The sequence below is a fragment of the Fusarium phalaenopsidis genome, assembly GCF_050370095.1.
Source record: "Fusarium phalaenopsidis strain FUZ10S chromosome Unknown contig_32292, whole genome shotgun sequence".
NCBI lineage: Eukaryota > Fungi > Ascomycota > Sordariomycetes > Hypocreales > Nectriaceae > Fusarium > Fusarium phalaenopsidis.
This window is the reverse complement of record NW_028145410.1, coordinates 3,360,947-3,386,591: the sequence shown is the minus strand read 5'-3', so window position 1 is coordinate 3,386,591 and position 25,645 is coordinate 3,360,947. Positions and strand designations below refer to the sequence as shown.

Genomic DNA, 25,645 nt, shown 5'->3' with positions numbered 1-25,645 from the left:
TATAGACAGCATTGAAGCGTTTGAATATAGTCAGTCATGGTATTATCTCCTTGTACACTGTGTTTGAAAACTGTGAACTGCCATGCCGTGTCATCCACACGAGACTCCTTTCCTTTGTCGTTGGGCACAGGCTAGCCCAGAGCAGGTCTGTCTGTGTCAACCCGTTGGGCATACATATCTTGACGGCGGATGTTGGGCACAAGCTCTCTTTGATAGACCCTCAGCGCGCTTAACGGTTAAACCAGATGTTAACCGGAGTATCACATCCAAGTTCCTCGATCGACGTCGAGCATCTCGTATGCAGAAATGACAGGACCAACCATCGAGGCATGTGAGGGTGTCGACAACCTGGCTGGCCTCGAGTCTATTCAGATGGTGAAACCCGCTAATAGCCGGAGAAGCCGCTGTCACGGAAAGGAAAGGCGAAATGGGAAACCCGAACTTGATAAAGTTTCGGGCAGCAATTCGCCGTGGTTGGGAGTGTCTGCCCAACGGGGGGGCTTCGGGATATGCCTAATTCGGCTTTCCATGCTGAGGAGGAGGTTAATGTTGCCCGGTTCCCACGAGACATTGTCTTTTAAACGTGGCTTGGGTGAAAGCAGAGTGACGTTGGCCATGCGCCTGGTATATACGTGTTGGTCTGTATGTCTGGCTGATGGTGGTGGTGGATGACCATATAGCCGGTAACAGGGTCGGCTTTGCACTTTCGGCCACGACGCAGGGCTTGGCTATTTGGGATTGGCTATGGAAGTGAGGGCATTCCCGGATTTTGTGACGGTGATGTTGTTGTGTATTGTGCTAAGCGATGGTGTATGCCAGCACATCAAGCAAGTTGGATGGATGTCTGGTGTTGTCCATACACAGGAGTCCCACACCACCACTACCCGACAAAAAGAGATAGACGAACCCTAGAGAGAGTTATCTCTGTGATAGGTGGCACCAAAAAGAGATGAACTGCAAAAATGAAACGGAGCAACTGCTCCCCCGGGAAGGCTCGAACTTCCGATCTCCCGATTGTCTGCAAGTAACAGTCGGACGCTTTAGCCAACTAAGCCACAGGGGATTGGTTTGCTTGATGACGATGGGCTTCCCAATTAGGACCCATATTCCCGCTGCTTCTGCAAACTACAGCAGTCGTTACGCCCAACCATTCATTAGTATAGCAAAGTCCAATCTCACGACAGCGACGTAGCTTCCTGCAAGGTAGAATACGCGTCCTTGAGTTTCTCTTGTCAGTTCTCTCTTCTGGTGGGACCGGCACTGATCCTACATGCAGTCATGAGTTGTTCGGACGAGAGGATAGAGCCAAGTTGATCAACTTCTCGTGGATAGGTGAGTGTCTTGTCACATAGTTATGGCTTATGCGGCCATCCACCCAGTCGAGGCCCTCTAAGATCTCCAGTAGGACAATTTTCACTTAGCCGATAGGCTCTAGTTTCCACAAAGTTGTCACCGGCTGTACTCTACTCTTCGAGACCGTCTCACCGGTTCCCTAAACAGTCTGACACTCTCCTCCATCACCCCCAACTCATCCGAAAACATACCCTACACAGAGACGCAAAACACCAGAGACAGGCTCCCTCCTGCGGGTCCTCCCGCCGACTTGCATTCGCAGCTGTCGAAACTCGTGTCTCTGGGCCAACTTTTTCCCACGTGGACCCCTCTCCTTCTGGAGTAATTCCAACCAAGGCAAATCTCACAGGGCTAAACAAAAACACAATAATCTCGATCAAAATTTACCGACATTGGTATCCGAGGAGAAACGAGATCAAACTCGGTGGGAACATGTGGGTGATTCCCGCATCAACCGGTGGACACACGGAATCGTCCCACAAGCACTGGAACGGAACCGTTTCCCCTCTCTAATCAAGGATAGAAGGATAACAAAAAAGCAATGTGTGCGAGAGCAAGTCCAAGCGATCCGATACGGTACGAGTCATGGCAAGAAAGAAATGGGCTCATGGGGGATCTCGAAGGAAAAAGCAAAACACAAAGAGGCAGCCACATCGGACCCGTCGCCAAGTTCGTGGAAATTCGAAAGAGAGACATCACTCTTCTGATCGACGGGACGGTAAAATAACCCGTCAAAGATGAGGCTACTGCGAGGCCTGCCACGATGTACAGGGGGCGGCCGGCCTTTACTTGCTTGGAGAGAGAGATGTAAATGCAGAGGCAACGCCATCATCACATGATGAAGATGGTGATGCAGAGTTCCCGCCCTGCGTTGGTTGGTTGGGAAGCGGAAAAGAGGGATCGGCGGCATGGATATCGAGTTTGATTTGGAACCCGACAGCTCACATCAGGCGGACCATGTATGATGATTATGCTCTCACCGTGATATCTCCATCGTGTTCGTCAACAACCTCCTGAGATCTACATGGGATTCCAATGTTTACCATGCTCTCTCACCACAAGTGAAGCTGTTCCCAATATCGGGGGGAGCGGTGAGATTTCGTCTGTTTCAGGTGTAATCTCGCAGATCCAAGGGGGAGGACCCATTCCTCAAACGTTGCTTTTTCGACATGTTCGTCCTTTGCTCCACCACCCATGAACAAGTTCCCCTCTGGATGTACCAGTTACAAAGGTGCAGAAGTACCTATATTGTTGACATGGGTGTGTTCGATTAGTACGCAGCTCGTGGGGTCCCCCTTGAACACTCGTTCTCCAGGGCTGTCCCGGCTGACTGGGTATCCCGAGGACATCGGCGTCGTTGGGACCATGGTCGGGGGTGGAGCCTGCCCGAGACATGACATGGAGCTAGAAGCGCGGTTCCGCGGGCTGTTTTTGAGAATGATGGCTTTGCTGGCTGAAAGACTGAGGCTTGAGTTGTCGAGATAGGAGAAGCTCTTCCGCCAACCACAGAGCAAAGAGATCATCTCAACCACAAAAGACAACAACAACACCAACTCCAAGCAAATCATTCAAGACAGAACAGACATCATGCAGGGAGAGAGGCATCGGCAAGCAGGGCATCTTCTCGGTCGCCAAGCACCCGGCGCACCTCTGACTTGCGCTCCAACCAACACCACCTGGGTTTTTCCCACCTACGTAACCGTGGGGCACTCAAAACTCAGACCGGTATGGGGAAAAGGAACATGCAATGTACATGCTTCATGCGCTTTGTGGTGGTCGGACCGCTCAGTTGGTTCCAGAGGAGAGGACCCCCCCTCCCCTGCTCGTGCATTTGGCGCTAGAAGCGAGCAGCCGCAGATGGGGAGGAGGGGGAGACGGAAATTCCAAACGAGAGAGAGAAAGTGAGAGAGATTGCATATCCCGTGTTTGGGGCACGCCGTTGCTTCTTGTTGGTCTTGTCTCTCGGCACCAACCGTGTGACATCAGCCCTCTTTTCACTTCTTCGTCACATTCTGCGTCTTGGGAAAAGGGTCATCGGCGATTAGGCACGGAGACGACCCTGTTCCCTGGGAACGGGACCCTAGTTACGGTTACATCCCTAAGGGTGGGGGATTTCCGGAGCAAGCACCAGCCTGAGGATTCAGCGTCGATAGCGCGGATCTACAGAAGCTGAAGTGAAGACATTTTGTGTCGGCCCCGACGGATAGCTCGCTTGTTTTTGACTCTACGCGAGGCGACGGAAAGAAAAGAGAAAACCCCTTGCTCAGAGGGCACAACTCATGACAACTCCCTCCCATCATGCCATGCCAATGACGTGCCCAACCTGTCAGGGTCCCCCATCTACTCTTGCACACGCACACATGGACGCACGCGCGCAGAAAGTCAAATCCGTATCCACTCACTCCCACACGCTCAAGCCACGGTTACCAAACTACAGGGACGCATCGCATGTTGCAGGGACGAGACCCTTACCCTCTTTCGAGAACGAAACTCTGACCGCCTTTGCTCAAGAGGGCAAAACCTTGAAAGGGGGTAAAGAGTGCGGTGGGAGAGTAGAGGAGAGACTAGACGAGAGAGATCTTGTCCACAAGCTCTCTTTTCTTTTCTTTTCCTTCTCCCTCCAGGCCGTGCGTTGCATCAAATCCCTGACTTTCAGCACCACAAGTTGCCACTTGACTGACTCTTGACCCCTGGCATAAATCCACGCCGGGATCATCTAGCGGTGTCCGCGAGACGAGAGAGGCACCAACTACCGAGTCGACGTGCATCTGTCCATCTCGGTGCTATCTTGCTGCCCTCCAGGGGTGGCCTGGACCATATGGTAAGGTATCGTGGGGCATCGGCATCCTCGTGACTTGACAGCATGACCTGGCTTTACGGACGTGGTATGTAGTATCCATCTCCTATTCCCATCGCTTGGTCATGGATGTCGTCATCAAGGATCAAATTGAAACGAGCGCATTGACCGTGTGGGCGTGTGTGCCGTCTTGTCTTGTCTTGTCTCTCCTCCCTGCCTTGCCGCGATTGACTCGTCTCTTTTTCTGCCGCGGCTTCTGTCACATATCGATCAGACAGCCAAGCCCAAGGGTTGAAAGCAGGTCAGCTCTGGACCTATCATCCTCAGACCGCCCTAATGCAAACGAGGGAGGGATGCTGCTGGTTGACAGACAGTCTGATACTGTAGTGTAGACTCGAGTCCTGTCCAGACATGATTCGAATTGCGTGTGCTTGAATTATCTGGTTGTAAATGCAAATAAATGTTGCTATGATCCCTTCCTTTCCAAAATGCCATGTCCATGTCCCTCTCTTTGCACCTCTCGCTCTCTCACACCAATTTTCGCGCAAGAATACAATACAAATCCCTATGCTGACCGTATGATGACCCAAGATACCCCATGAGAGTGAAAAAAGAAATATGGAAATGAAAACGGGGATAGAGCTGAAGGTGAGATTATAGATAGCTCTAAGGGGGAAAAGAAAAGAGAAGAGAGTAAACCCTGGATATCGAGAAAGCCACTACAGACTCCGCATCTCGCAAGAGTTCCCCTGTCTGTAGTTCAAGTACAGTACACTTAATTTCCAGATCCGACAACAAGAGAAGGATCCAGAAAAAGAAAAATCAGGGGCGGGTAGCAAGGAAGAACAAGGGGTAGACGACGAGGAAGAAGCATGGGGCCAAGTGAGGCAACCCAAATAACAATAACAGTAACAACAGCAGCAGGGACAACCACCACCACCGCCAAAAACAAGGCGAAAAGAGGCGCTTCTTGGCTGGCTGGGTATAGACGGCACTCATCCCGACGCCGGGTTTCGGCACAAGGCGTAGTCAGTCTGTTGGTGGATTGATTGGGTTGCAGTCGACTCTGCCAACTCCCGAGTTGCTGGCCATGCTCATCCCCTGTCAGAAATAAAAAAAAAAACCAGGTGAATCTCTCGATAGACATGGGGTAGAGGTAGATCAATGGGGAGTCGACCAGGGGGGCCTAGGCTGGCTAGGCTGGACCCTGTCCCTGTTGGTCCTCTGATCCCACTAGAGAGAGTTCTGATGCCCTCTGACGGGGCTGGCGCCTCCCAACGCCATGGCTTCGGCCTTGTAGTTGCTGTTGTCGTTTGTCCTTCATCCTTCGTCCTCGTCATGGTAAGGGAATGATTAGCTTAGTTAGCCCATCCGCGGGTCCAGTCCTGCAGGTCCCCGACAATCTGGTATGTGGGATTCGCCGAGTGTCCGTCGCCGCCCTTCTTGTCCCAGGCCCACCGGTCGGCGAAGTCGCTGTCCAGGGTTCCCTGCAGCATGTCGACGACGTAGTCACCGATGACGGGCAAGAACTTCCATCCGTGGAACGAGCCGCCCGTGGCTAGATACAGGTTGTCGCAGTGCGGGTGCGGCGAGATGAGGAAGTCGTGCGTCGGCGTAGATGCGTCCCTGTTTGAAGGAAGAGAAACCGGTCAGCTGCGAGTCCGAGTCCCATCTGGCCGAGGGCGAGTGCGAGGGAGGGGGGGTTAACTGCTTACCAACACATCCGGTAGGCCTCAATCTTGATATCCTCGACCTCCTTGCCGTAGAGCCCGTTAAAAGTCCGCCGCGCACGATCTTCAAAGAACTTGAGGAAGCGAGGGCCCGTCCACGTGTTGTACATGGACTGGTCGGGCACCACCGACATTGCCTCGCCGGTCGCGGGGAAGACTTGGAAGTTTGTAAAGCATAGGTCGCAGTTGAACTTGATAGTGCCGTCATCGAGTATCGACATGCCCTCACCTGCAGCGCGACGCATGTTAGCCCACCCTGCTCAGTCAATGTCATGCACTAGACTGTATCGAAACCTTACCCTTCACCTGCGGCAAGCAGTTCTTGAGCACGGGAATCGTAGAGAACTTGTCCTTTTGCGCTCCGTGCAGCTTCGCGTAGAAGCTTACGGCGCCTGTGGCCAACAGCCTGTCGCCAGCGTGGAGCTGCGGTCGATCCGGCGCGCTTTGCGCAAGGAGCGGTGCCGTCCGCGCGCCTGTGCACATGAGCACCTGGTCTGCCCGAAGCGTCCTGCCGTCGCTCAGCACGACGCCTGTGCATTGGCCCCCGGCTCCGAGCTCGAGCTTGGCCATCTCGCCCACGACGTACTCGGCACCCAGGTCCACGGCGGCCTGGACAACCGCGCCGAGCGCCTTGTCAGCCTCGGCGAATCCCACGCTAGGGTTCCAGAGGATCCGGTCCACGCCCTTGAAGTCGGCAGTCGCAAAGGCACCGTTCCAGCGCCGGCGCACCTCGTCCACGGGCAGCATCTCCGAGTCGTTGGAGATGCCCATGTCGCGGTACGAGGCAATGCTGTCCTCGCCAAAAGAGGTAGCGTCGGCCCGGAGCATGCCCACCTCGTGATACCACTTCTTGTATAGATCGTCCTGCCGCCAGAGGGGCATGGCCTTCTTCAGCAGACGCATGTACAGCTTGTCTGGGTAGTCATCGCGGACGATCTTGTTGATATCATGCGAGGCTGCTCTGGGGTTGGGATATTCGGCCGTGTCGACAATGGTGACCTTGGCGTTGGCGTCCTTTCTCAGGAGGGACAGAGCGGTAGCGGCACCAAAGTTACCGGCTCCTATAATGAGGAGGGAGGGAGAAGTAGCAGCCATTGTTCTCTTCTGAAAATCGAGGTGAAAAGTCTGAGTACGCAATGTCCAATGGGCGACCAAGAGTAACAAGAGGAAGGAGGATGAATAACAAAAAGGAAAGTGGAAAGGTCGCGATTGCCTCTTGAAGGGGAGCTGTAGTCTATGTGCTTAGCTTAGCTTAGATGGAGATCTTCGCCTTCGCCATGAGAGTTACCGTGGGCGCGCACGGCGATTTTATATTGCATCACAAACCTAACTCTAACTACTCGCCAACTCCCGAACCCGAATCGAACCAAGCCAGATCAGACCAAACCAGACCAGACCAAAGCCGGCCCGGGACTCGGAGGAGGCCATGCCTGTCTGTCTGCGCAGCGCAAGTAGCGGTCGACTCATTTGACGCCAACCCATCCATGGTCCGTTCCGTTGATTGATCTTAGGGGTCAGGAAACAAAAAGAAAAGGTACTTTGTTGGTGCGCCCAGGCTCAAGCAGGGCGATGTACTACGTACAGTACCGAACTGTCTGCGCTGTGCAAGGCTAGGCATGTCGTTGTCGCAAGGCGCCCAACCCCAAAGCGCAGGGGAAGGTGAGCAGCCTCCAATCTCATGGGGTAGCCATGTATCCGTACTCCTTACGGGGACGGGTGCCCTCATCAACAGACACAGATTGATTGACGTGTCGTGTCGTGTCGACCCAGCCTCAAGTCTCGATTCGACGGCTTCAGCATCAGCAGGGGAGGGGGCCGCCAAAAAAGGAACAAAACGAGGCAAGAGAAACACCCGACAGAGACTGTGTATCGTTCTTTGGCTGCACGGGGGTGCCTCAAACAAGAATCAGAGTACATACACCAACCAGCCCAGCTCCCTCGCTCCTAGGTACCCTGGCCTATTCTGTCGCCTGGCCCGGCCTGGCGTCTCCTGGCATCCTTCTCTACGGCCCGTACTGTATAGCACCCAACCCGACAACTCCAGCTGCCATCTACGCCCGGCCGATTGCGACGAGAGAAAAGAGACCATCCATCGTCTCTCTCCATCTCTCCCTCACCTCACTCTCCTCTCCTCTCCAGCTGCTCCACCCCCTACCACCCCCCCGGAAAAGGAGAAAAAAGTAAACATCCCGGCTAGCTGGTCAGTAAGCTTCGCCTTGCTCCATCAACCTCTGCCGCTCTCGGCATGGCTGGCGTCCTTGTCGCTCCATGCCACGGCCTCCTCCGCCGTCGCCGCCGTGCTTCCTTGCCTTGCTTGCCTTGCCTCGCCCGGGCAGGGAAGGGCAGTCCATCTTCAGGTCCCGCCTCATCCATCAGCAGACAGACGACATAAGCGCTGCAAAAGCACTTGAGACAACGCAATGGCTGTCACTCTGTGTAGGTGTCGTGCTGCCGTCGGTCTGCAACTTGCACCGCTAGTCACCGCACTGCTCCTACATCGTAGGTCCCTGACATGCAGCAACTCTGGGAAGCCCACAAACGCCACGCATTAGCCTGCTGGCCTGTTGGGATCTCCACGAGATCTGCTCTCCCGGGACATACCCATCCCATCCACGCCTCTGGGTACGGTAGGTAGACGCTACGAATCGTAGTCTTTGACAGGTAGGTACTGTACATACCTGCTACGTAGTACGGGACAGTACGGTGCGCTCACTCTTCTCTTCAACTTGTTGGTGCCCGTGTGGACACTTGGGCGCGCACTGTCGATTGTTCTCTCTTGACTCGTCTCGTCTCGTCTTCCCGAGAGCTGAAGCTCAAGTTGGCGCTGTGTCATCAATGTGCCTTTCCGTCCTCATCCGGCTCACCTCACACCGCTCATCTCTCTCTTTCTCTCTCGTCTCTGTTCTCTCTCCTCTCCTCTCTTCTCTTCTCCTTCTGCTCTCTTCTCATCTCCCTCCCCTCCGCCTGGTGTCGATGTCACCTCGCCCAATCCATGCAAGCTCCCACCTACTAACGCCCTAGTCCCGCACCGTTAAGAAGCCACGTGCGCCACTAAGAGTGTTGCGCGGAGCGAGTCCGTTCTCAGTCACGTCGGCCTGTCAAGGGTGTGTGGAGAAGCGTAGATTGGCCATTTAGATCGGATCGCAACGCCGGTTTGAGGCTCCATCTTGGATCGTGGATATCTCCCCCCAACGCCTGCTTTGCCCTATCACGCTCGCCACTGCCCCTGAATCACCCAGCTGCCATGACACCAGAATGATCTGTGTGTCCCGTCACCGTGCGCATTTCCCCGGTATCGCTGATTCCAACTGGCTGGTCCATCCCTTTGATCGCCAGGGTAGCGTCTCTTGAACCCATGATCCTAGCTAGGAGATCATCGTCCAAGATGACGGAGAAAAAAATGTGAGCAAAGGCTGCACAACTGCCCCCCTCCCCCTTCCTCTCTCTTCCGGAGAGTTTCCTTAGAGCACCCTGAATCGAAACGTCGCATTTCTGCAACTCGAGATGCTCCGGCTGCAGGTCATCTAGCTCCTGCCTACCTGCCCTGCCTAGGCACGACCGTCCCACGAGTTTGGGATGCGTCTTGCTTCTCGCCGCAGGCGGGCGAAACCGCAGCATGCCCTGCCCTGCCCAGCCCATCCAACCATCCCCCCCCGCTGTCTCACGCATCTCTTGAGCGGGAACTGGCAGCTTTGTTCCAGTATCCCTGCCTCGACCTCAAACCCGTTTCACCCGCAGACGTGGCGGTGCTTCCTTTTCTCGAAGGATTTGGGCGTGTAGATCGGTCGTACGACTCGTCGGCGACCCGCAGCGGCTGTGCAACCAAAGCGTCAAGGTCCGTCATCTATTGCCGACTCTGCTCTGGTCATGTCGTTATCCGTCTTCTACTCTGCGCGCCTCGCCTCACCTCGGGCATTTCTTGGGCCTCGACGGCCCATTCCTGCCCGGATGCGTGGCCTCTCCCGAGTCGTCGTCCAAGTATGCAACACCATTCATCTGAGCTACTTATTTGCCGCCCAGCAAGATAACCCATGTTTGTCAGAAGCACGCACGTCGTCTGCAATTGTCTGTATGATGCCCTGCATGCTCGCCCAAGGGCTAGCTGCATATGTAAGAACTGGTTTTGTCTGGTGGCTTTCACCGGTGATGAGCCCAGCCCATGACCGGCTGCAATATCCTCATCGAGGCAGCCGGGATGAGCTGTGTTCCCTCCTTAGATGCTGGATAACTGATATGTACAGTAGAGATGATGACGGAGCGTCACGATTTGAGTTGCACCGTCTCTGGTGGCTCAAGACGCTCGGTAGGGCAACAATGGTCTGTACCTGTTGACCATGACCTCCACCTCCCCAGGGACAGACAGGTCATCACCACATTGTCATCTCCTACATGACTGTAAGGACAATGGATGGATGTGTAGGTCGACCTTGGTTGCTGGGTGCAACCAGAGGTCGTTACCAACCACGCTTGGGGCTGGCTGGAACGGGTTCTTTGGCCGAGGCTTCTGGGCGCGGTGCCATTGGTTCATGCTGCATGTCGGGCAGCTCGGGCTCTGAGGAGCCGCATGGGTGTTTTTCACCGGCCGTCATCCTCCCCCAATCATAGCCGAGTCTCTAAATGTAAGGGAACTGACCGGTCGAGGTCATGCACCCCATAACAAAGCACAAGATCGAGCTGATGACTCGGGGACTCATGTCATGACACGATGCTTGACTGTTGCTTTGTGCCTTTCCAGGCCATCTCTGCGCGCAAACTTGCGTTTCTTGGGTGGGTTTGGGCATCCGGGAACATCGCACCGCCATGGTTTTCGATGTTTATTGCAGTGTTGCCTGTGACTGGGGTTAGCGAATGGCTGATGCCTCGTTCAACCGGGTCCGACTTGAGGACCACCAGGTGGCAAGCATACGCGAATGAAGAGTTTCTGTCAAAAAGCACCAGTTTACCGTCCTTGTCTACCCCGCCCTTATCGCATCGGTGTCCCAAGGGGCAGTAGTAAGAGCCCTTGCCTCTCTGCTTGAGAGCTTCCATGTCGATCTTGGCGAACTGCTCATCCTCATCTTCTTCGGAATCATCTGAAGCGGATGCATTTGGCCCAGGCGACGGATGGCCATCAGCGATGTGCGACGTCAGCAACATCTTCTGGCCGCTGTGGACTCTATGATCTACATCACTTCCCACGATAGACGACTGGGTCCAGCTCATCTCGGTCTTGATGGTAGGAAACGGAGAAGCGGTCTGGTAGGATGGTGCAGAGACCACCGATCCACGCTCAGGTCTTCGCCGCCAGATCTCCTCAACATCCCGGGAGAACTTCTCGGTCAGGTCGCGTATCTTGCTATAGAGATGGGGTTAGTCCAATGAGGATACACGCTGCGCGTTGCTTTTGAGGGCTGAGAGTTCCTTACCTAAGCTTGGTGATGTTTATGTCCATGATGGCCATGGGTGTCAAGTCGGACATGTGAGTCTTAGAAAAGTTCTGCTCGTGGGCCTCTTCAGCAGCCACCGCCACATGAGGTCCCTGAACAAGCTTATCTGTCAAGGAAAACCACATCTGGGCTGTCTGGGTGAGATACTCTCCGACATCACTAATGAGGTTCTTGGAGTTGTCGGGAGACGAAGAGTCTCCAGCATTCACGGCCAACTCCCTGGAAGCGGCCGCAAGCTGGAGCCGGACCAAGGCGTCCAGCTTATCTAGCGAGTTGTTCTCCATGGCGCTGGCAGGCGCGGCGTTGATTCCGGACTCGAAGACGTGGGCAACTGTCGGGATCGACATGGTACCTCCCGGAAGCTTGAAGCTCTTAGTTTGCCTCAAGACTATACTAGTGCCGGAAGCTGAGCAGATGTACTCGGTACTATGCTCGGGAGGGACTGAGCCAACCACGCGGGACCTAGCAGTATCGGGCTAAGCTGTGGCACGGAAGCTAGTGAAGAAGGAAGGGAAGGGCAGGTCCCGGGTCCGGCGCGGCGCGGCGGCGACGGCGGGAACGCAAAATCTTTTTGTGGCGACGAGGGGGAGGGGGACTGGACTGGCGGTTGGGATTTGTGCCTGTCGACGTAGGGGTTCGCACTCGGGCTGCTAAGACAGAAGAAAAGGGATGCGCGCGCTCGGGCTGGACAGAGAAGGGCAGCGTGTAGCGTAACCGTTCCAAGATTGGACACCTATCGGCGGCCTTGCTTGTTCGACTGACTGACTGCTTGCTTGCTTGCGTAGGTTGTACTTTGGCCTGGAAGCCAGTACTGAGAGGCGAGGGACAAGGTTAGGCGCTCGAGATGGGCCGCTTTGTCAGTCACTCGGTGAGCGTCCTGCGTCTCTGGATCCGCGGGGGACGACGACGGTAATACCTCAGCGACGGTCGACAATATGGATGCTGCGGCCAGACCCGTCAGTCTCTTGGAATCTGCTCCTTATGAGGCCGGTAGAGAGGCAAGACACGCGGTGCCGGGCACAGGCACAGCTTTTTCGCGTGGGCAATGGGGGATGGGGGAAGAGACAACAGGGAATTGAGAGAAGAGACAACAGAGCCAGGGCGACGCTAATGCACCGGGGGTCACCACAACCCGTCTCACAGCTTGTACCCGGCACCGTTTGCTGTACTGTTGGCACTGGACTGCCTCGTCTGCCACGGCGGCTTGTGTGTGTGACCCCCAATGTGACGGGACGGATGGCTGGGCCCTGGACCTCCGGCAGGCGAGGCATGGCGATCCACCGTGGCTTTCTCTCGTGTTCCCCGCTGGTGGCTCGTTGCGGTACCTCGTGCCTTGTCTTTAAACTCATCTTGGTCCCCCTCGTAAATGACCCCTGGTCCTTCATCTCGACCAGTGGCCCCCGTAGACCCAGGCCCATCACGCTTGCCCATGCCGCCCCCTTCATCCCCTCCGCCTCCCGTTCGCTCAATGTTTCGACGGCGCCAGCAGGCGCGTGAGGCGCGGCAGGCGAGGGGATGGTGGGTGAGATTCGCCCTCAGGTCTCCCGCCCTACCGATCGTGACCGGGCGACACTGCATCTGCTATCGTGAGGCGACGTGATGCTAGCCATTCGAAGCGCGCCCGTCGTCTCTTGTGTTAAGGGCCCTAGGCTCGTCAGGTCGCAAGTGGGGAGGGGGCTGCAATCCAACCATCAAGCCTCGACGTTGTCCAACGGCTCTGTTCGAGCCCGTCTCCTAGTAGTATAGTTATGAACGGGTCCTAGAGAGCTGGACGCTCCCGGTCGGCGTGCCTTTTAATGCAGGTACTTTCCCCCAGACTCACACCATGACCTCACGCTCTTCCTGACTCTGCTTCAACACCCCTCTGCCGGCCCCTTGGTTGTGTTGTTTCCTCCTTCGCTTCTCTTGTTGTCTCCTTTCGCCCCCGCAATCCCAGTGGTTCCCCCTCCCAATCCACTCTCGGCAGGCGTGGTTTTTGCTTCGAAGCGAACCACTCCGTTGGTATCTCAACAGGCTCGCAAGTGACGCGCCCGCAACGATTGAACGCAGCTGCTCCCTAGTGCCCGGCGGCTCTTCGTCTCACTGGCCTCTCTCGTCGTCAAACCGCTGCCGTTGCTTCCTGTTGCCGCCACCCGCTGCCGCTGGTCTTCAGTTGTGCCCTGATCCGGCCAACTCCGAGTGCCACTCCATTTCTTGTTCTCTCATCTCTCTCCCCATTTCACTGCAACACGCAGTTTCCTGCTCGGTCCTGCGCTGCAGGCCCATCGGAGTACCCCCCGCCGCCGTGCCCTGCTCGCTGCCTGTCGAGCTCGCTGCTGCGTGAGCGGCTCAGATGGAGGACTCGCCAGAGTCAGAACGTCCACTGAAGCGCGTCAAGTACGCGCAGCAGGATGGCGATATAATCCCAGTGAATATAGCCGCGTCCGATATACGGGCCCCCGACGGCATACCTGGGCCCATGACTACCGATGTCTCGTTATTTGACAGTACATGGCCGCTGCTGGCTGGTTTGGCGTCTCCGTCGCAGGTGCTCTACAGCCTCTCCGAAGACCTCAACAGCGGCTCTTGGGCCTCGTCTTTTCCAGGTGAGGAAACGAACCTGTTGTCCCTCCTCCGCCGCCTCCTTTTACCTCCCCCTTCTCTCCTCACCCATTTCCCTCTCCCTGTTGACGGGGTCTCCCCTCTCATCTTGGCCTTGTCGTCCCTGTCATATCCCTGTGGCGGATCTTGAGATGGGTCTCGGGCCATGGACGTGTAACCTTGGGCGTTGAGGTGAGAGAGAACATGATGCACCCACCCACCCCGCTCTCGCTCCTACTCTCACCCCGTCGCACAATCCGGCTCAGAACCCATCTTCATCCATCTTGTTCCCGACTTCGTTCCCGTTCCAGTTCCGATCCAGAGGAATCAAAGCTTTCCATTGACCCGGTCATGCCATGGTAGACTATCGAGTCGGTGAGCTGACGTTCCATGCAGCACCCCAGCCTGCGGGACTGAACCTTCCTTCAGCCACATCGCCTCGACTTCAAACGACTTCTCACCAAGCTTCTCAACCGCCTCGTCTGCCTCGTCTCCTTCCCGCGGTCCCGGTCGGCTCTCCGGAGCCTGCTGCTGAGGCCCGAGACATCGAGACGCATGTGCCAGCGGATGTCCCTGCCGTCAGCCCGTTCACTGATAATGGCGAGCGGTTAATTGTGTCAACTGTTCCTCGCTATGTTCGCCCGGAGAACGGCCAAGTGAACGGCTATGTCAAGTTCAACTGGCCTTCAAGAGCGCCATCGAGACGGCCGTCTACCGTTATACAAACGTCATCAGACGATGATGTTGAAGAGATCCCGACGAACTCAACCCAGCTAGCAGCTGCGAGTCGCCGTCCTAGTACAGTGACCATCTTCGGGCCCGTGCCTGTGCCATCCGTATTGACCGGCGGGACTGTGTCCCCTGTGAGTACAGATTCGACATTGATGTCAGTTGGTTCATCACCGACGATGCCAACATCTTCGCCAATAACGCCCCCGGAGTCTTCATTGCAGCTCATGACGACCAATGAGCCAAGAATGCTGCCACCGCAATTCGGATTCCAGGCCAAGATGGATCGGATTGATAGGCGGTTATTCGAATTTTGTAAGTTCTCTCAGTCGTTTCTCACGAGCAAGCGGCGTGTGTTGGGCGAGAACCGATCTGGAGCTGACCATCTCGTTAGATACCAAAAACTGGTGCCCCGGGAGAAGTGTTCTCAGTAACACGAACCTGTGGCTGAGGGACTTGGCCCCGATGCATAAGAACGAAGGCATCCGCTATGCCATCCAGAGTTTGGCTGGTGTCTATATCTATGATTACCTTCCGGATGAACGCATTCGACAACGAATCAATGAGCGATACATCATGGCAGACGAGTATTTCAGCAAACTTCTCGTCGCTCCGGAGAGCAGAAGAATTGGGGGTGGTGATGAAGTCATTACCATGGCCGTTCTTCTCTCAATGCAAGATGTGAGTGTGACGGAAATTTCCTGCATTTTTTGTTCGCATTGTTGTGGTGTGATCTAACCAGCATGAAGATCGTCTTGACCGAACGGCGGCTGAAGAAACCATACAAGCCTCGTTGGTTAGAAGGATTCAAGCAAGGCGAGTACTTTTTGCAGGCGACAGATCCGGGTGGCCGATTCTGGAAAGACAACAACGTCCAGTATAGCGATTTGCGAATCTCTCAGTCCATCATCGTCGGCCGAGCCGTCATCCTCGCCCAACCAATGATGGCTCTCCCCTCGCCAGCGACACTTGACCCCGAGGTGGAGTCAGGCAGATTCGGTTGGTTGCTCTATGGCACGCTGAAGGATATGCTCGAAATCCATGGCGGCTGTGGCTTTTCAAAGAAGCTCCTGCACACCATGAGTCAAGTGACATACTGCGCTGCCCGCCTGCAGCAGGAACCCGATAGCACCATCGTTCCCATCACGGCACGATACCTTCACCGCGAACTGCAGGAGATGCGACAATGGAGCCGCGAAGGGATCACATGGGAGGAAGCGCAGAAACATCCGCAGGTGATAGAGTGGGTGAGGGAGAGCCCGGACGACACAATCATCGACTCGAACCAGGCCATGACGGACGTGACGGCCGAGGCGTGGAGACTTGCCGCCATCATTTACTTGCAATGTCGACTCTTCAGGTATGGATATGAGAAGAACAGCCGGGGATGTGGAGGTGGAAGAAACGTCATGTGGAGGGGAGGGGGAGGCTTGCTTGCTCCTTCCTGCTAGATGATTCATGGTGAGGCACGGTGTGCTAATCAACTCTTAGGCTCCCTCGCAACCACCCCGATGTTCTTGCCATTTTGACGGACCTGGCAAAATGCATCCGCATCATGCCGACATCGGGCTCGCATTTCACGGCTCAGGCACCTCTACTGCCTGTCTTCTTCCTGGGCATGCTCGCTACTCACCCCGACCACAAGAAGGTCTCACGAGACTGGTTTGAGGAAGTGGTTCGGACACCAGTTCGCAGCGTAAGTCAAGATCCCTCCCCTTTTTATTGAGTCCGTTTTATAGGGCAGCCTGGTTCTGCCACTCCTCGGTCTACTGCAATAGCTTTACAGAATTAAAGTGCTGACCACCTCTCATCAGAGCGTCCCTCCGCTGTACCACGCGCTTAAGCGCATCTGGGCTTGGATCGATCACGATGTCCAGATCCCCCCTGAACCCTCGGTCCTACCCAAGTCTATCGGCAAGAGGTATCCTTGGTGGGAACACCTCGTCGCAAGCGTCCATGAAAAGGAAGAGGAGACCCTATGCCTAACCTAGATGACCGCAGCGTCTATTCGCCTTTGCGCCTCCCATGTCCCTCTGTGGTATTCTCAGATAATCGCAGCAATAATTGCCCACCTTTTTTTTTTCGGGGTAAAAGTATTATAGGGCTTGGAGGGGAAGATGTGACACCCGGGTCTTGGGGTTGATTAATTGACTCCTGAGACGGCGCTGTCGGCGTCGTCTTGCTCGTCCTTGTCGCCTCTCCGGCGTACGAGATATTGACCTTGCATCCGTCAGCATGGAATCGTAAACGGCGCCACAGGTGGCATGATTAAGGAAGGAGGACTCACGGAATTCCGAGTTGGGCGCCTGCCAAACATCGAGCACGCTCAGTCCTGCCTTATAACACATAAGGCGAACGCTATCCTCGCCGTACTTGTGAGAGTCGAACCAGTCGAATTCCTCACCCTTCTTGATGGTGCGCCCCATCTTGAGCTTGACATCCTTGTTGGCTCGGAAGAAGAACCGGTGACGAGTCGTGGGCTCATGCTCAAGCTGGGCGAGAAACTCCCAGTCCTCCTCACGGAACCACTCCTCACCCGCTAGCTGGTTGGCATGCTTGAAGCCGTTGAGGAAGAAGGTGTGGTAGAGGTCGTCGCAGGAGTGATACGCGTCCCAGATCTTCTCCCTGTTGTTGGGTAGAATGTGTCCGTCCATACCAATGAGCAGTAGGTCGTCAGGCCGAAGCGCACTCGCCCAGTACTTGAGGTGGGACAACGCCTCGGGCCAAGGATCGTTGCACAGCACGGAACCCAGGGAGAGGAAGAGACGTGGTGTCTCGATCTTTTGCACATACTCCATGCCATCCTGGAATGTCCCCCAGATACCAGCACACGTCACCGAGGAGTTGGCTTTGGAGTGCTTGTCAACCAGGTATCTAATGTTGTGAACCAGGGAGGATCTAGAGATGTCGAGGGCGAGGTACTTGGTGGGAACCTTGGCCTTGTCGAAGGCGGTCAGAAGGTGGCCAACCTTGCGCGTGTCACTAGAGGGAAGGGGTGTTAGTCGAAGAACGGGTAAGCTTCCAACCAAGGAGGGTTAGGTAGAATGCGGGGGGTCAATGGTGGTGTGCTGCTTGGAAATTATTGACTAACCCAGCTCCTAGATCGATCACTGTGACACCAGCCTGAACGCGTTTCGCAATGTCTGCGCCATGCTTATCGAAGAGAGCTATCTCGTCGTGGGTCTGGTAGAATTCGGGGGTGAAGATGATCTGGTTCCAGATCGGCAAGCCAACGTCGTCATACAGCAGCTCGTCAGGAAGAACGGGCTTGGATGTGGACGAGTATGGAGCGTTGAGAGTTTCGGCCAGTCTCTCTGCGACACTGTCGTACATTTTGCTGCCGCCGATGTCGACGACAGTGCCATTGGTGGCGACACTAGTCTTGGAGTGCATGATGTCGACCGCGGTTCGTGGGTGAGCCTCGAGGAAATGAGTGGTCAATGGCCTTAGTCAAGGTGAGAAGCAGGTCGATGTGAGGCTAGGTGGTGATGGGGCCCGATTACGCGCGACTAGAACCGCTTGACGTCGGGCGATCTATATATTCGGAAACGAAGCGACGCGATGCAAGCACGGCAACGCAACGGTGAACGATACGATTCGCTGGTCTAGGCTGGAAGGAGGGGACTGTGGTCGCCCGGGTCGTGGTTGAGCGAGTGGTGGTGGTAGTGATGGAGGAGAAGAGCCTGGTGTGTTAAGTCGCATGAGTGCGCTGGGAGAATCTTTATACCCGGAGCACTTTCCTCAGTCAGGATCAATGGAAGTCGACGGGAAGATGAGATGAGAAAAGAGTGGAAGGTACACGCACGCGATCGAAGCAGGAGGAGATTTGGGAATGGAAGCGCCGCTGGGGTTTGCTCACTCCACCCGATGAAAAGAGCCTGAACTGTTGTGTTGTTGCAGCGAGCGGCAGAGGAGAAAGCACGCCTCAAGCGAAAAGAGCAAATGCAGCTGTGAATCACGACGAAACCAAGCACGCCCCTCAGTGCCCAGACATCCAATGTCGAGTCGAGTCGAAGAAAAAAAAAAGACGAGACTGGTGAAATGATGATGGCCTTTTGCCGGTTCGCCAACTCGACTACGTCCCTGTACGGCCACTCACTACACTACCTACCTCCACTGTTTGTCTCCTACCTACTTACCAACCTACCTACCGACCTACCTGCTGGAAGAGCACCCCCTAGCATGTGTTGCGTGCGTAGTAATTTGAGGCGAATCTTGGCCATGGCCGGGACCTGGCCAGAAGTGGTTCGTCCTACATTAGGGCGATGCATGGAGGGTGGCATTGCTCCAACATGGCTCTTCTCTCCACCGTCAGACATGGGAGACCCGTCGTGCGCTGGGGAAGACGACGGGACCCTTGTTTTTCTCTCTCTCATGTCGACTCAATCCGGGCCCCGGCTCACTGGTTTTGCAACTGCCTCACTCCCTTCGGAGCAGAGCGTGTTTCGTCTGGCCTTCTCGACGTCCATTACAGTGGGCCAGAGCCTCCAACGGCATCCGGCTTCGGCTTGGACTCCATCTGTCACGATACCCATCCCCTGGCCGGTCCCCTGCTGCCCCCCCCAAGCGCTAGCAGCCCAGGCGCGGCCCCCCAGGGTGTGGTGAGAAACAAGAGCCCTCCATGGTGGGAGAGCTCATGGGGTCCCGCGTTCGCGTGGGAGGGAGCGCCGCCCTCATGAGGGAGCACAAGCCTACCTACGGCGCTTCCAGGCGCCAACCTACCGTTCCCGTCGTCGACGATGGAGATAGGCACACCCGTCGACTCCACTGAATCGGCAAGATTTCGCTCCATAGGTGCTAAATTCAGCACTATTCCGCGTCCACCTCCACTTGTCCCGTCTCTGTCCGTCGACTCCGGGCCTTGTCCGTCGTCCCCCGCCGTATCTCCCACCTCTCTCTGCCCCTCGGCCGCGGTACGGTCTTGTCGCAACGTTTCGTTTGTTAGACGACGTTGGGAGGAAGCATTGACGAGATGACTGGTCACTTTAGCGCAGAGCAAGAAGGCTGGCCGAGAATCCCGATCAGGGTGGCTGCACTACAGTGGCGCTTCTCAACCCCGGCCCTGATGGTGGGAGGAAATGCACGTCATGGTTCAAGAAGTGTCCCGCTAAGACAAGGAGCATGAGCATGACAGGCAGGAGGATAGCGTGGTTTCGACGCCCAGCTTGATTGGGCCTAAGGCCCTGTGGCATGTCCTCTGCGCAGCCCAGAGGCATGATGGCTTAGGCTCAGTGCCCCTAAGAGCTCCATGTCGAGCATCGCGGGTGGTGCAATAGCGCCGTTGATCTTCAATGCAATGTCGAGGGCGCCGTTCCTGGCCGTCTTGCCCATCAGAGCCCACCATCAAGATTACCCGAGATACCTTGAAAGCAGGCCTCTGAGACGATGGAGACGGTTTCGCTGGGATAAAATCTAGACACGTTGACCGCCTCTTGATCAAGCATCAGGAAGAGCCTGCTCTCAGGCTCCATGGCCAGGCCTGGCCCCATCTCCGCCCCATTATGCCGCGGTACAGATCACTGTCGCATCTCAACGTCCTGTCACATGGCAGTGGTGGGGTGCTACGCGTAGATGCTACGTATTGTGGGAGAAATCATGACGGGGATGGGCACGGCTCAGCACCAGGTAGGGACGTTGTTGGTGGTGTGGAGGTTGCAATGAGTTGAGTCGAGGGAGGTGTGGTCTGCTGCGTCGCGATTCGGCTGGGGTCCATGGAGATTGCATTTGCAGAACCGAGGATTTTACATGGACCAGGAGGGGTGTGTGAGTCGACGCAATGGCTCAAGTGTCATTCTTGCCAGAGGCCATCTTGCTTGTTTGTATCTGTATGTCTTTTGTCTGTCCTGCGTGGGTGAGCTGCAGTAGTCGTGGGTTCCGGTGCCTGTTTCGGAAATGAGAGAATGGGGCAAGGATAAGCATCGCATCTCGTAGGTTAGGTTGTTACGTACATATCCGTGGTCTTGAAAACATGGGCGGCTATTCGAAGCTTTTTGGGTGGAAGATGTGTGCTTAGACATGATAGGAAACCTACGCGCAATCAATTTATGGAGCTGTTCTAAAAATTATCATGACTAAGGCGAGGCGAGGGAACTCCCGTGGTGCTAAAGATATTTAGAATTTCGCTCCCAGCGGGTGAACATGGACTAGGTCTCTAGATATGGATGTCTCCAAATGAGACCCGCGCCTGTGAGCTCGAATGGCCTTGAAAAACAGAGTTGAGGTGACTGGGATGTGCCCTTGTTCCCGCATTGGACGTTGGGAAGCTCTTTTTTCCCCATGAGATGAGATGGCGGTGGGAAATGACGAGCACTTTTTTTTTTCCCTTCCTCATGATCCATGGATACAATACCTCCCTACCTACATCCATCCATCCATCCATCCATCCATACCATGCAGCTCTCATTTTTCATTTTGCCGATGCAGAGAGCGCCACCGTCACATCTGCAAGGTCATCTGTAATAGTAGAATCACCAGAACAATTAAACCGAGCATGAATAATCAGCATGTTGTACAACCATCCATGGATGGGCAGGGGTTAACAAGTGACGTCGTGGAAGGGCCGCCAGCCCTTGTCCTCCACCACCGCTGGCACCCCTCCATGACAACCCTGGCCGACACCCATCCCTCCATCCTGGGAACTCCATCCAGACACCTCCATCTCCAGACCCTAGTTTGTGGTGTTTGACACAATGGGGAAAGCCAAACTCTGCGAATTATCGACATGGTTTAGCTGGGACCCAATGTGGTTGGCGCTTGCACAATAGCGTAGCTTGCTCCATCCGTCCATCCATCCATTGACATCCATCCAGGGCCCATTGCGACTTGGAACGTCAATGAAAGCTCGGCAGCCTCATGACGAATGACGATGGCACTATCGAGCATCCCACCAGAACACCTACCTATTTCGGGTGAGTTCGATGATGGAGATCGACAGGCCGCGTGCGGGCACGCCGAGCTAAGACAAAAAGCCACTGACAGACAGCCAACAACATCCATCTAGCTCCCATCTACCAGCAAAGCAGCATCAGGCTGTATCACCCAGCACCGAAACACGCCCGTCCAGCTTGACACTCCCAGCTGACAGGCCGCAACGTACCGTACCGTACCGGCACCTCGCCTGACAAGCTGGCCATGACCCGCTTGAGAGGGATTTATGCCGCCCGCATATAGCAGAAGTCTTCAAGCCGCAACCCGAAGGCCGGGATGGCCTAGCAGCAGTGAGGTGGAAGCCAGGGGCGGGGGGTTTGCTGAGCTGGGCTGCCCCCCCATCTTGCGCCCCAGACGGCGGTCCGATAGATCGCGATAGGGGGTCGCTGCCCTGCGCTCTGGGGGAGCAAGAGGGTGCGGCACCTTACCTTGCCTTGCCTCGTGCCATGGGCTACTTACTGGCCGGCTTCGAATCCGGCAGGACGACCGGGCAAAGGTCCCTTTTTGCCTCTCCCGACAGACTGGTAACGTTGACCTCACCTGGCTTGGTCGGCTCCTTTCCGAGTCTTTTCAGGGCCTTTCATTCGATAGTCTCGACATGACAATCGTGCTGCCAATGTCAAAGAGCTACCCTCGGCCGCCTTACAAGGTCCTGGGCGGTAGCACAACCACCAAGCGAAGCCGCGCTAGGTGGGCCAGCAGGGGTACAGCAAGAGCACCCCGGCAGCTTGGCAACTTTGGAAGCCCGTGACCAGGTACCGGACGGGTCCGAATTGTGACTCCTTGTTATTACGGCTGTGGCAGAAGAAACAAAGACAAACGGCCGTGGTGAGAGCCTCAACAAAGCAAGCACAGACCGAGACAAGCAACAACGACAACATGACGATGAATAATCGCTCACGAGGCGCCAACTTCAGGCCAGTCTCGATCCCGAGCCGGAATTCAACGGACACGCCGTCCGGTGTCCCTGTCGGGAATATCGTGGAGATGCCCGAGCGCGAGATGCGGTCCTACCTGGAGCTAGTCAACGTTGGTGCCTGGGCCGTTGTAGCCAAGCTCATTTGGGGAGTTTTGATCATCACCAACATCCACTCTAAAACAAAAACAGCAGGAACAGTTCATCGCGACAGCTGGAATCACGGCAACCGCCCAATCAGCAGTAGCGCAGCTGACTCAGGTAAGAGCCCATCGTAATCCAAGACATTTTGACGTCTGTTGAGCTAACCCTACTGCCACCACCGAAACGTTTGCTCTCCTCATTTGACGGAACAGCCTGCCGCTCTCCCCAGAACCTCGCCGGCTCCAAGTGGTGCATTTCTGTCGATTGTGATGGACAAATGAGATGGCGGCATCACCACAGTGCACCAAACTTATCAGTACTCAAGAATACCTGACCCAAGCAACCCCCGACGCCATCGCTTACTAGCCTCGTACGCATGCTCGCACGCACGCTCGTCCCAGGGCCGTTTCTCCAGCAAGTCAGAGACGACAGATGGCACGACCCGGTGGCATCATGGGTTACCAGAGGCTGGTGGGCGTTCATTGCGGTCTTCGCCTTGCATTGCTTTTTCCGGAGCGTCACACGCCACGTGGGTTTGATAGCTAACGCCCACTAAAAAGTTCCAACCGACGATCCTCGGCGGTGCTACCCATTTGCTCCTTCGTTGCCGGAAGGCTCTGTTTCTCCGGCAGGATGCTTGGATCCTTCTGTCGGCGAACCATCTTATTCCAAGACGGCAGGATGGGATTGCAATGTGCAAGGGCGTGTCGACGGACGGACGTGCAGAGGGATCATTGGGGCTTACCCATGGTGATAGTTTCGCCGGCCGCTTTGACGCCGGGCGTGCACAGCAGTCTACTGCAGCTCTCATGTACGTATCCAGCTCACTCTACTGCGAGACCGGCAGATGAGAGAGCCCGTCCAAGGGCCATCTGTGCCTGCAGCACCTAGCATTGACAGCACCTGGCAGTGCAAATGCACGACGCGGGTTAAGCAAGGCACAGTTGTGGACCGCTCTGGCCAAGAACTGTCCGAGATGGAGGCCACTCGAGGTCAAAGCCTGCACAGGTTGTGCAGTGCGCACGCGACTCGAATCTGACACAACCAACCAACCATTTGATGGGCATCAATCCACTGGGATCCTGTTTCATCTCACGCTCACGATCGCTCGAGCTCGCAAACCCGCAACCAGCAACATCGTGCGCTGGCATAGATCCAACAGATTTTGATTTACAACCAGACAAGGAGTCGGCTGACAATCAGCAAGAGCTCGAGCCATGGCCCACGGGTCGTGCTCTCATGCCGAATTCAAGAGGCGCACGGCACGAAGGCCGCCATTGCATGCTAAGACTTTTTAGTGTTGACGTTGTGGACACTATAAGACGCCGTCGCTACAGCCTGGCGCCAGGCCTAACCCACAGTTGGTGGGTTTGCGCTCGGCTGGCTGGAGACGGGCGAAGCTAGAGAAGCAAACTCGCCAGACAAGGTGATCTGACCATTGCACCAACACTAACGACACACCAGGCATTGAGACATGAGCGAGACTGTGGTCACGCTCTTCAGCTACCTCTGCTTCTGTCTGTCGCTCAGACCGCGCCGCCTCCCCGGCCGAGCGCTGCTCTCGGTCCCGGAGCCAGTGAGGGTCTGGTCTTCGGCGGCGGTGTTGGCTCGACGTGGGCGTTGGGCTCCGCGTCCGGGACGAAGTTCCATTTCGGTCTCCCAATCCAGCCAAGGCGCCCCGGCCGACAACTGGCCAGTTTCTCGAGTCTTCGGGAACCGATTCGCTCCGGGCCGGAATGGAGACGACGGACCCAGGCCGCCGGGATATTTTCTCATTGCCATGTATACCTTGTGCTGCGCCGCAACCCAATGTTTACCGCTCTTCTGCAGCTACGCGCGTCGACACTGCCGGCGGCTGGTCCCAGGCCGTTGATGGGGATTGTGGGATGAGGCATGGGCAAGAAAGGGAAAACGGGGCCTCCGACGACACGGACACACAAAATACGGATGTCTCCTGTATCAATGACGGTGATTTTCACGGAGCTACGATAACAGCTGCCGTGGCTCTTGGCCCTGTCATCAACCGAGCATCTCATTGGGCATGTTCAACTCCGAGGCCCCCAACCTGGACATGGTCTTCGGCAATGTCATCAATCCACTGTCTGTACGACAATCCCCAGCTGTTGGGGCGTGCCTGGTTTACTTCAAAGAGAAAACAACGGGAGACAACAAGCAACTCTGGACGGACCGCGGAGTCGGAGCAGGTCTGACACCTGATGCTGCAGGATTTGGGCCGTGGACCCGGCCGAGATAAGTTATTGTCGATTCAGCCCCCGCGAGCGGCGCCTGCGTACAGAGGGCACGCAGCAGCAAGGAGGGCGTGAGGTGTGAGGGAGCAAGAGGTTCCAGACCTCATAGGCGCGGCAGATGCCCCTCTAGTTATGTCCCCCATCGTCAAACGATGCTGTGCAAGTGGTGGCGTTTCTCGACACACGATCTGTCAACCAGCCGAGACAAACATGGGAGGTGCATCGACATTTTTCCTTGAAGGGGAATCCCGCTGTTGGCTGTGGGTGTGGGCACGGTGATGAGAAATCGAAGGTCCATGATAGCCGGAGGGCGTCATGGATGTCGTTGCAATCCTGCCCTCACTTCCCCACGACACTAATGTAAGCTGCAAGAAATGCCAAGCGCAATTAGTCAAGGACCCCGGCAAACACAAGCCTCCAGGACGGGCCGTTGCCGAGTCGAGGTTCACTAACGCTCCAGGAACCCGAAGGAACCCCAGTCGGCGCCGTCTCTGCAGAACCTTGGTTCATGCTGTTCATTCCTCTCACGCCATATTGCTTGGTCCCCTTGCAAGGTGCGTCCAGTGTTTGCTCTCCAAGTTGCTCGCTCCTCGTCTTCGATACCCCGTCGCAAACACATGGAACAGAGACACAATGCATGCGCCGCAGTGGGCCTTGCCATTGCCAACTCGAGAGCCGCATTAAAGCCACGTCGGTTGGCAGATGCAGGCTCTGAGAGAACAAGAGGAGGAAAGAAGACGTCAAGGGTTCGCAGCAGACACTGAAGCGCCTGAAAGACTTTTTTTTATTTCGGT

The 25,645-nt window shown here is 55.7% G+C and overlaps 4 protein-coding genes and 1 non-coding gene across 5 annotated transcripts; 1 reads left to right on the top strand and 4 right to left on the bottom strand.

Annotated features, from left to right (window-relative positions):
• Nucleotides 1-979: 979 nt before the first annotated feature.
• LRP88_05299 lies at nucleotides 980-1,063 on the bottom strand. Its single transcript has one exon. It is a non-coding gene; the product is annotated as a tRNA-Asn (tRNA).
• Nucleotides 1,064-5,508: 4,445 nt separating this feature from the next.
• Nucleotides 5,509-6,975, bottom strand: LRP88_05298 (FAD dependent oxidoreductase; the record flags this gene model as incomplete). The annotated part of the gene is made up of 3 exons (XM_083241856.1): nucleotides 5,509-5,776; nucleotides 5,866-6,109; nucleotides 6,180-6,975. The coding sequence occupies 3 exons, from the start codon at nucleotides 6,973-6,975 to the stop codon at nucleotides 5,509-5,511; spliced, it is 1,308 nt and encodes a 435-aa protein (XP_083103004.1).
• A 3,600-nt stretch (nucleotides 6,976-10,575) lies between these two features.
• On the bottom strand, nucleotides 10,576-11,653 carry LRP88_05297 (uncharacterized protein; the record flags this gene model as incomplete). Its single annotated transcript, XM_083241855.1, has 2 exons — nucleotides 10,576-11,215; nucleotides 11,286-11,653. The coding sequence occupies 2 exons, from the start codon at nucleotides 11,651-11,653 to the stop codon at nucleotides 10,576-10,578; spliced, it is 1,008 nt and encodes a 335-aa protein (XP_083103003.1).
• Nucleotides 11,654-13,638: 1,985 nt separating this feature from the next.
• On the top strand, nucleotides 13,639-16,606 carry LRP88_05296 (transcription factor domain-containing protein; the record flags this gene model as incomplete). The annotated part of the gene is made up of 6 exons (XM_083241854.1): nucleotides 13,639-13,891; nucleotides 14,283-14,930; nucleotides 15,010-15,296; nucleotides 15,365-15,975; nucleotides 16,107-16,311; nucleotides 16,430-16,606. The coding sequence occupies 6 exons, from the start codon at nucleotides 13,639-13,641 to the stop codon at nucleotides 16,604-16,606; spliced, it is 2,181 nt and encodes a 726-aa protein (XP_083103002.1).
• Nucleotides 16,607-16,758: 152 nt separating this feature from the next.
• LRP88_05295 (histidine-specific methyltransferase) lies at nucleotides 16,759-18,008 on the bottom strand (the record flags this gene model as incomplete). Its single annotated transcript, XM_083241853.1, has 3 exons — nucleotides 16,759-16,835; nucleotides 16,903-17,597; nucleotides 17,707-18,008. 3 exons carry the CDS (start codon nucleotides 18,006-18,008, stop codon nucleotides 16,759-16,761), a joined length of 1,074 nt encoding a protein of 357 aa, XP_083103001.1.
• Nucleotides 18,009-25,645: the final 7,637 nt, after the last annotated feature.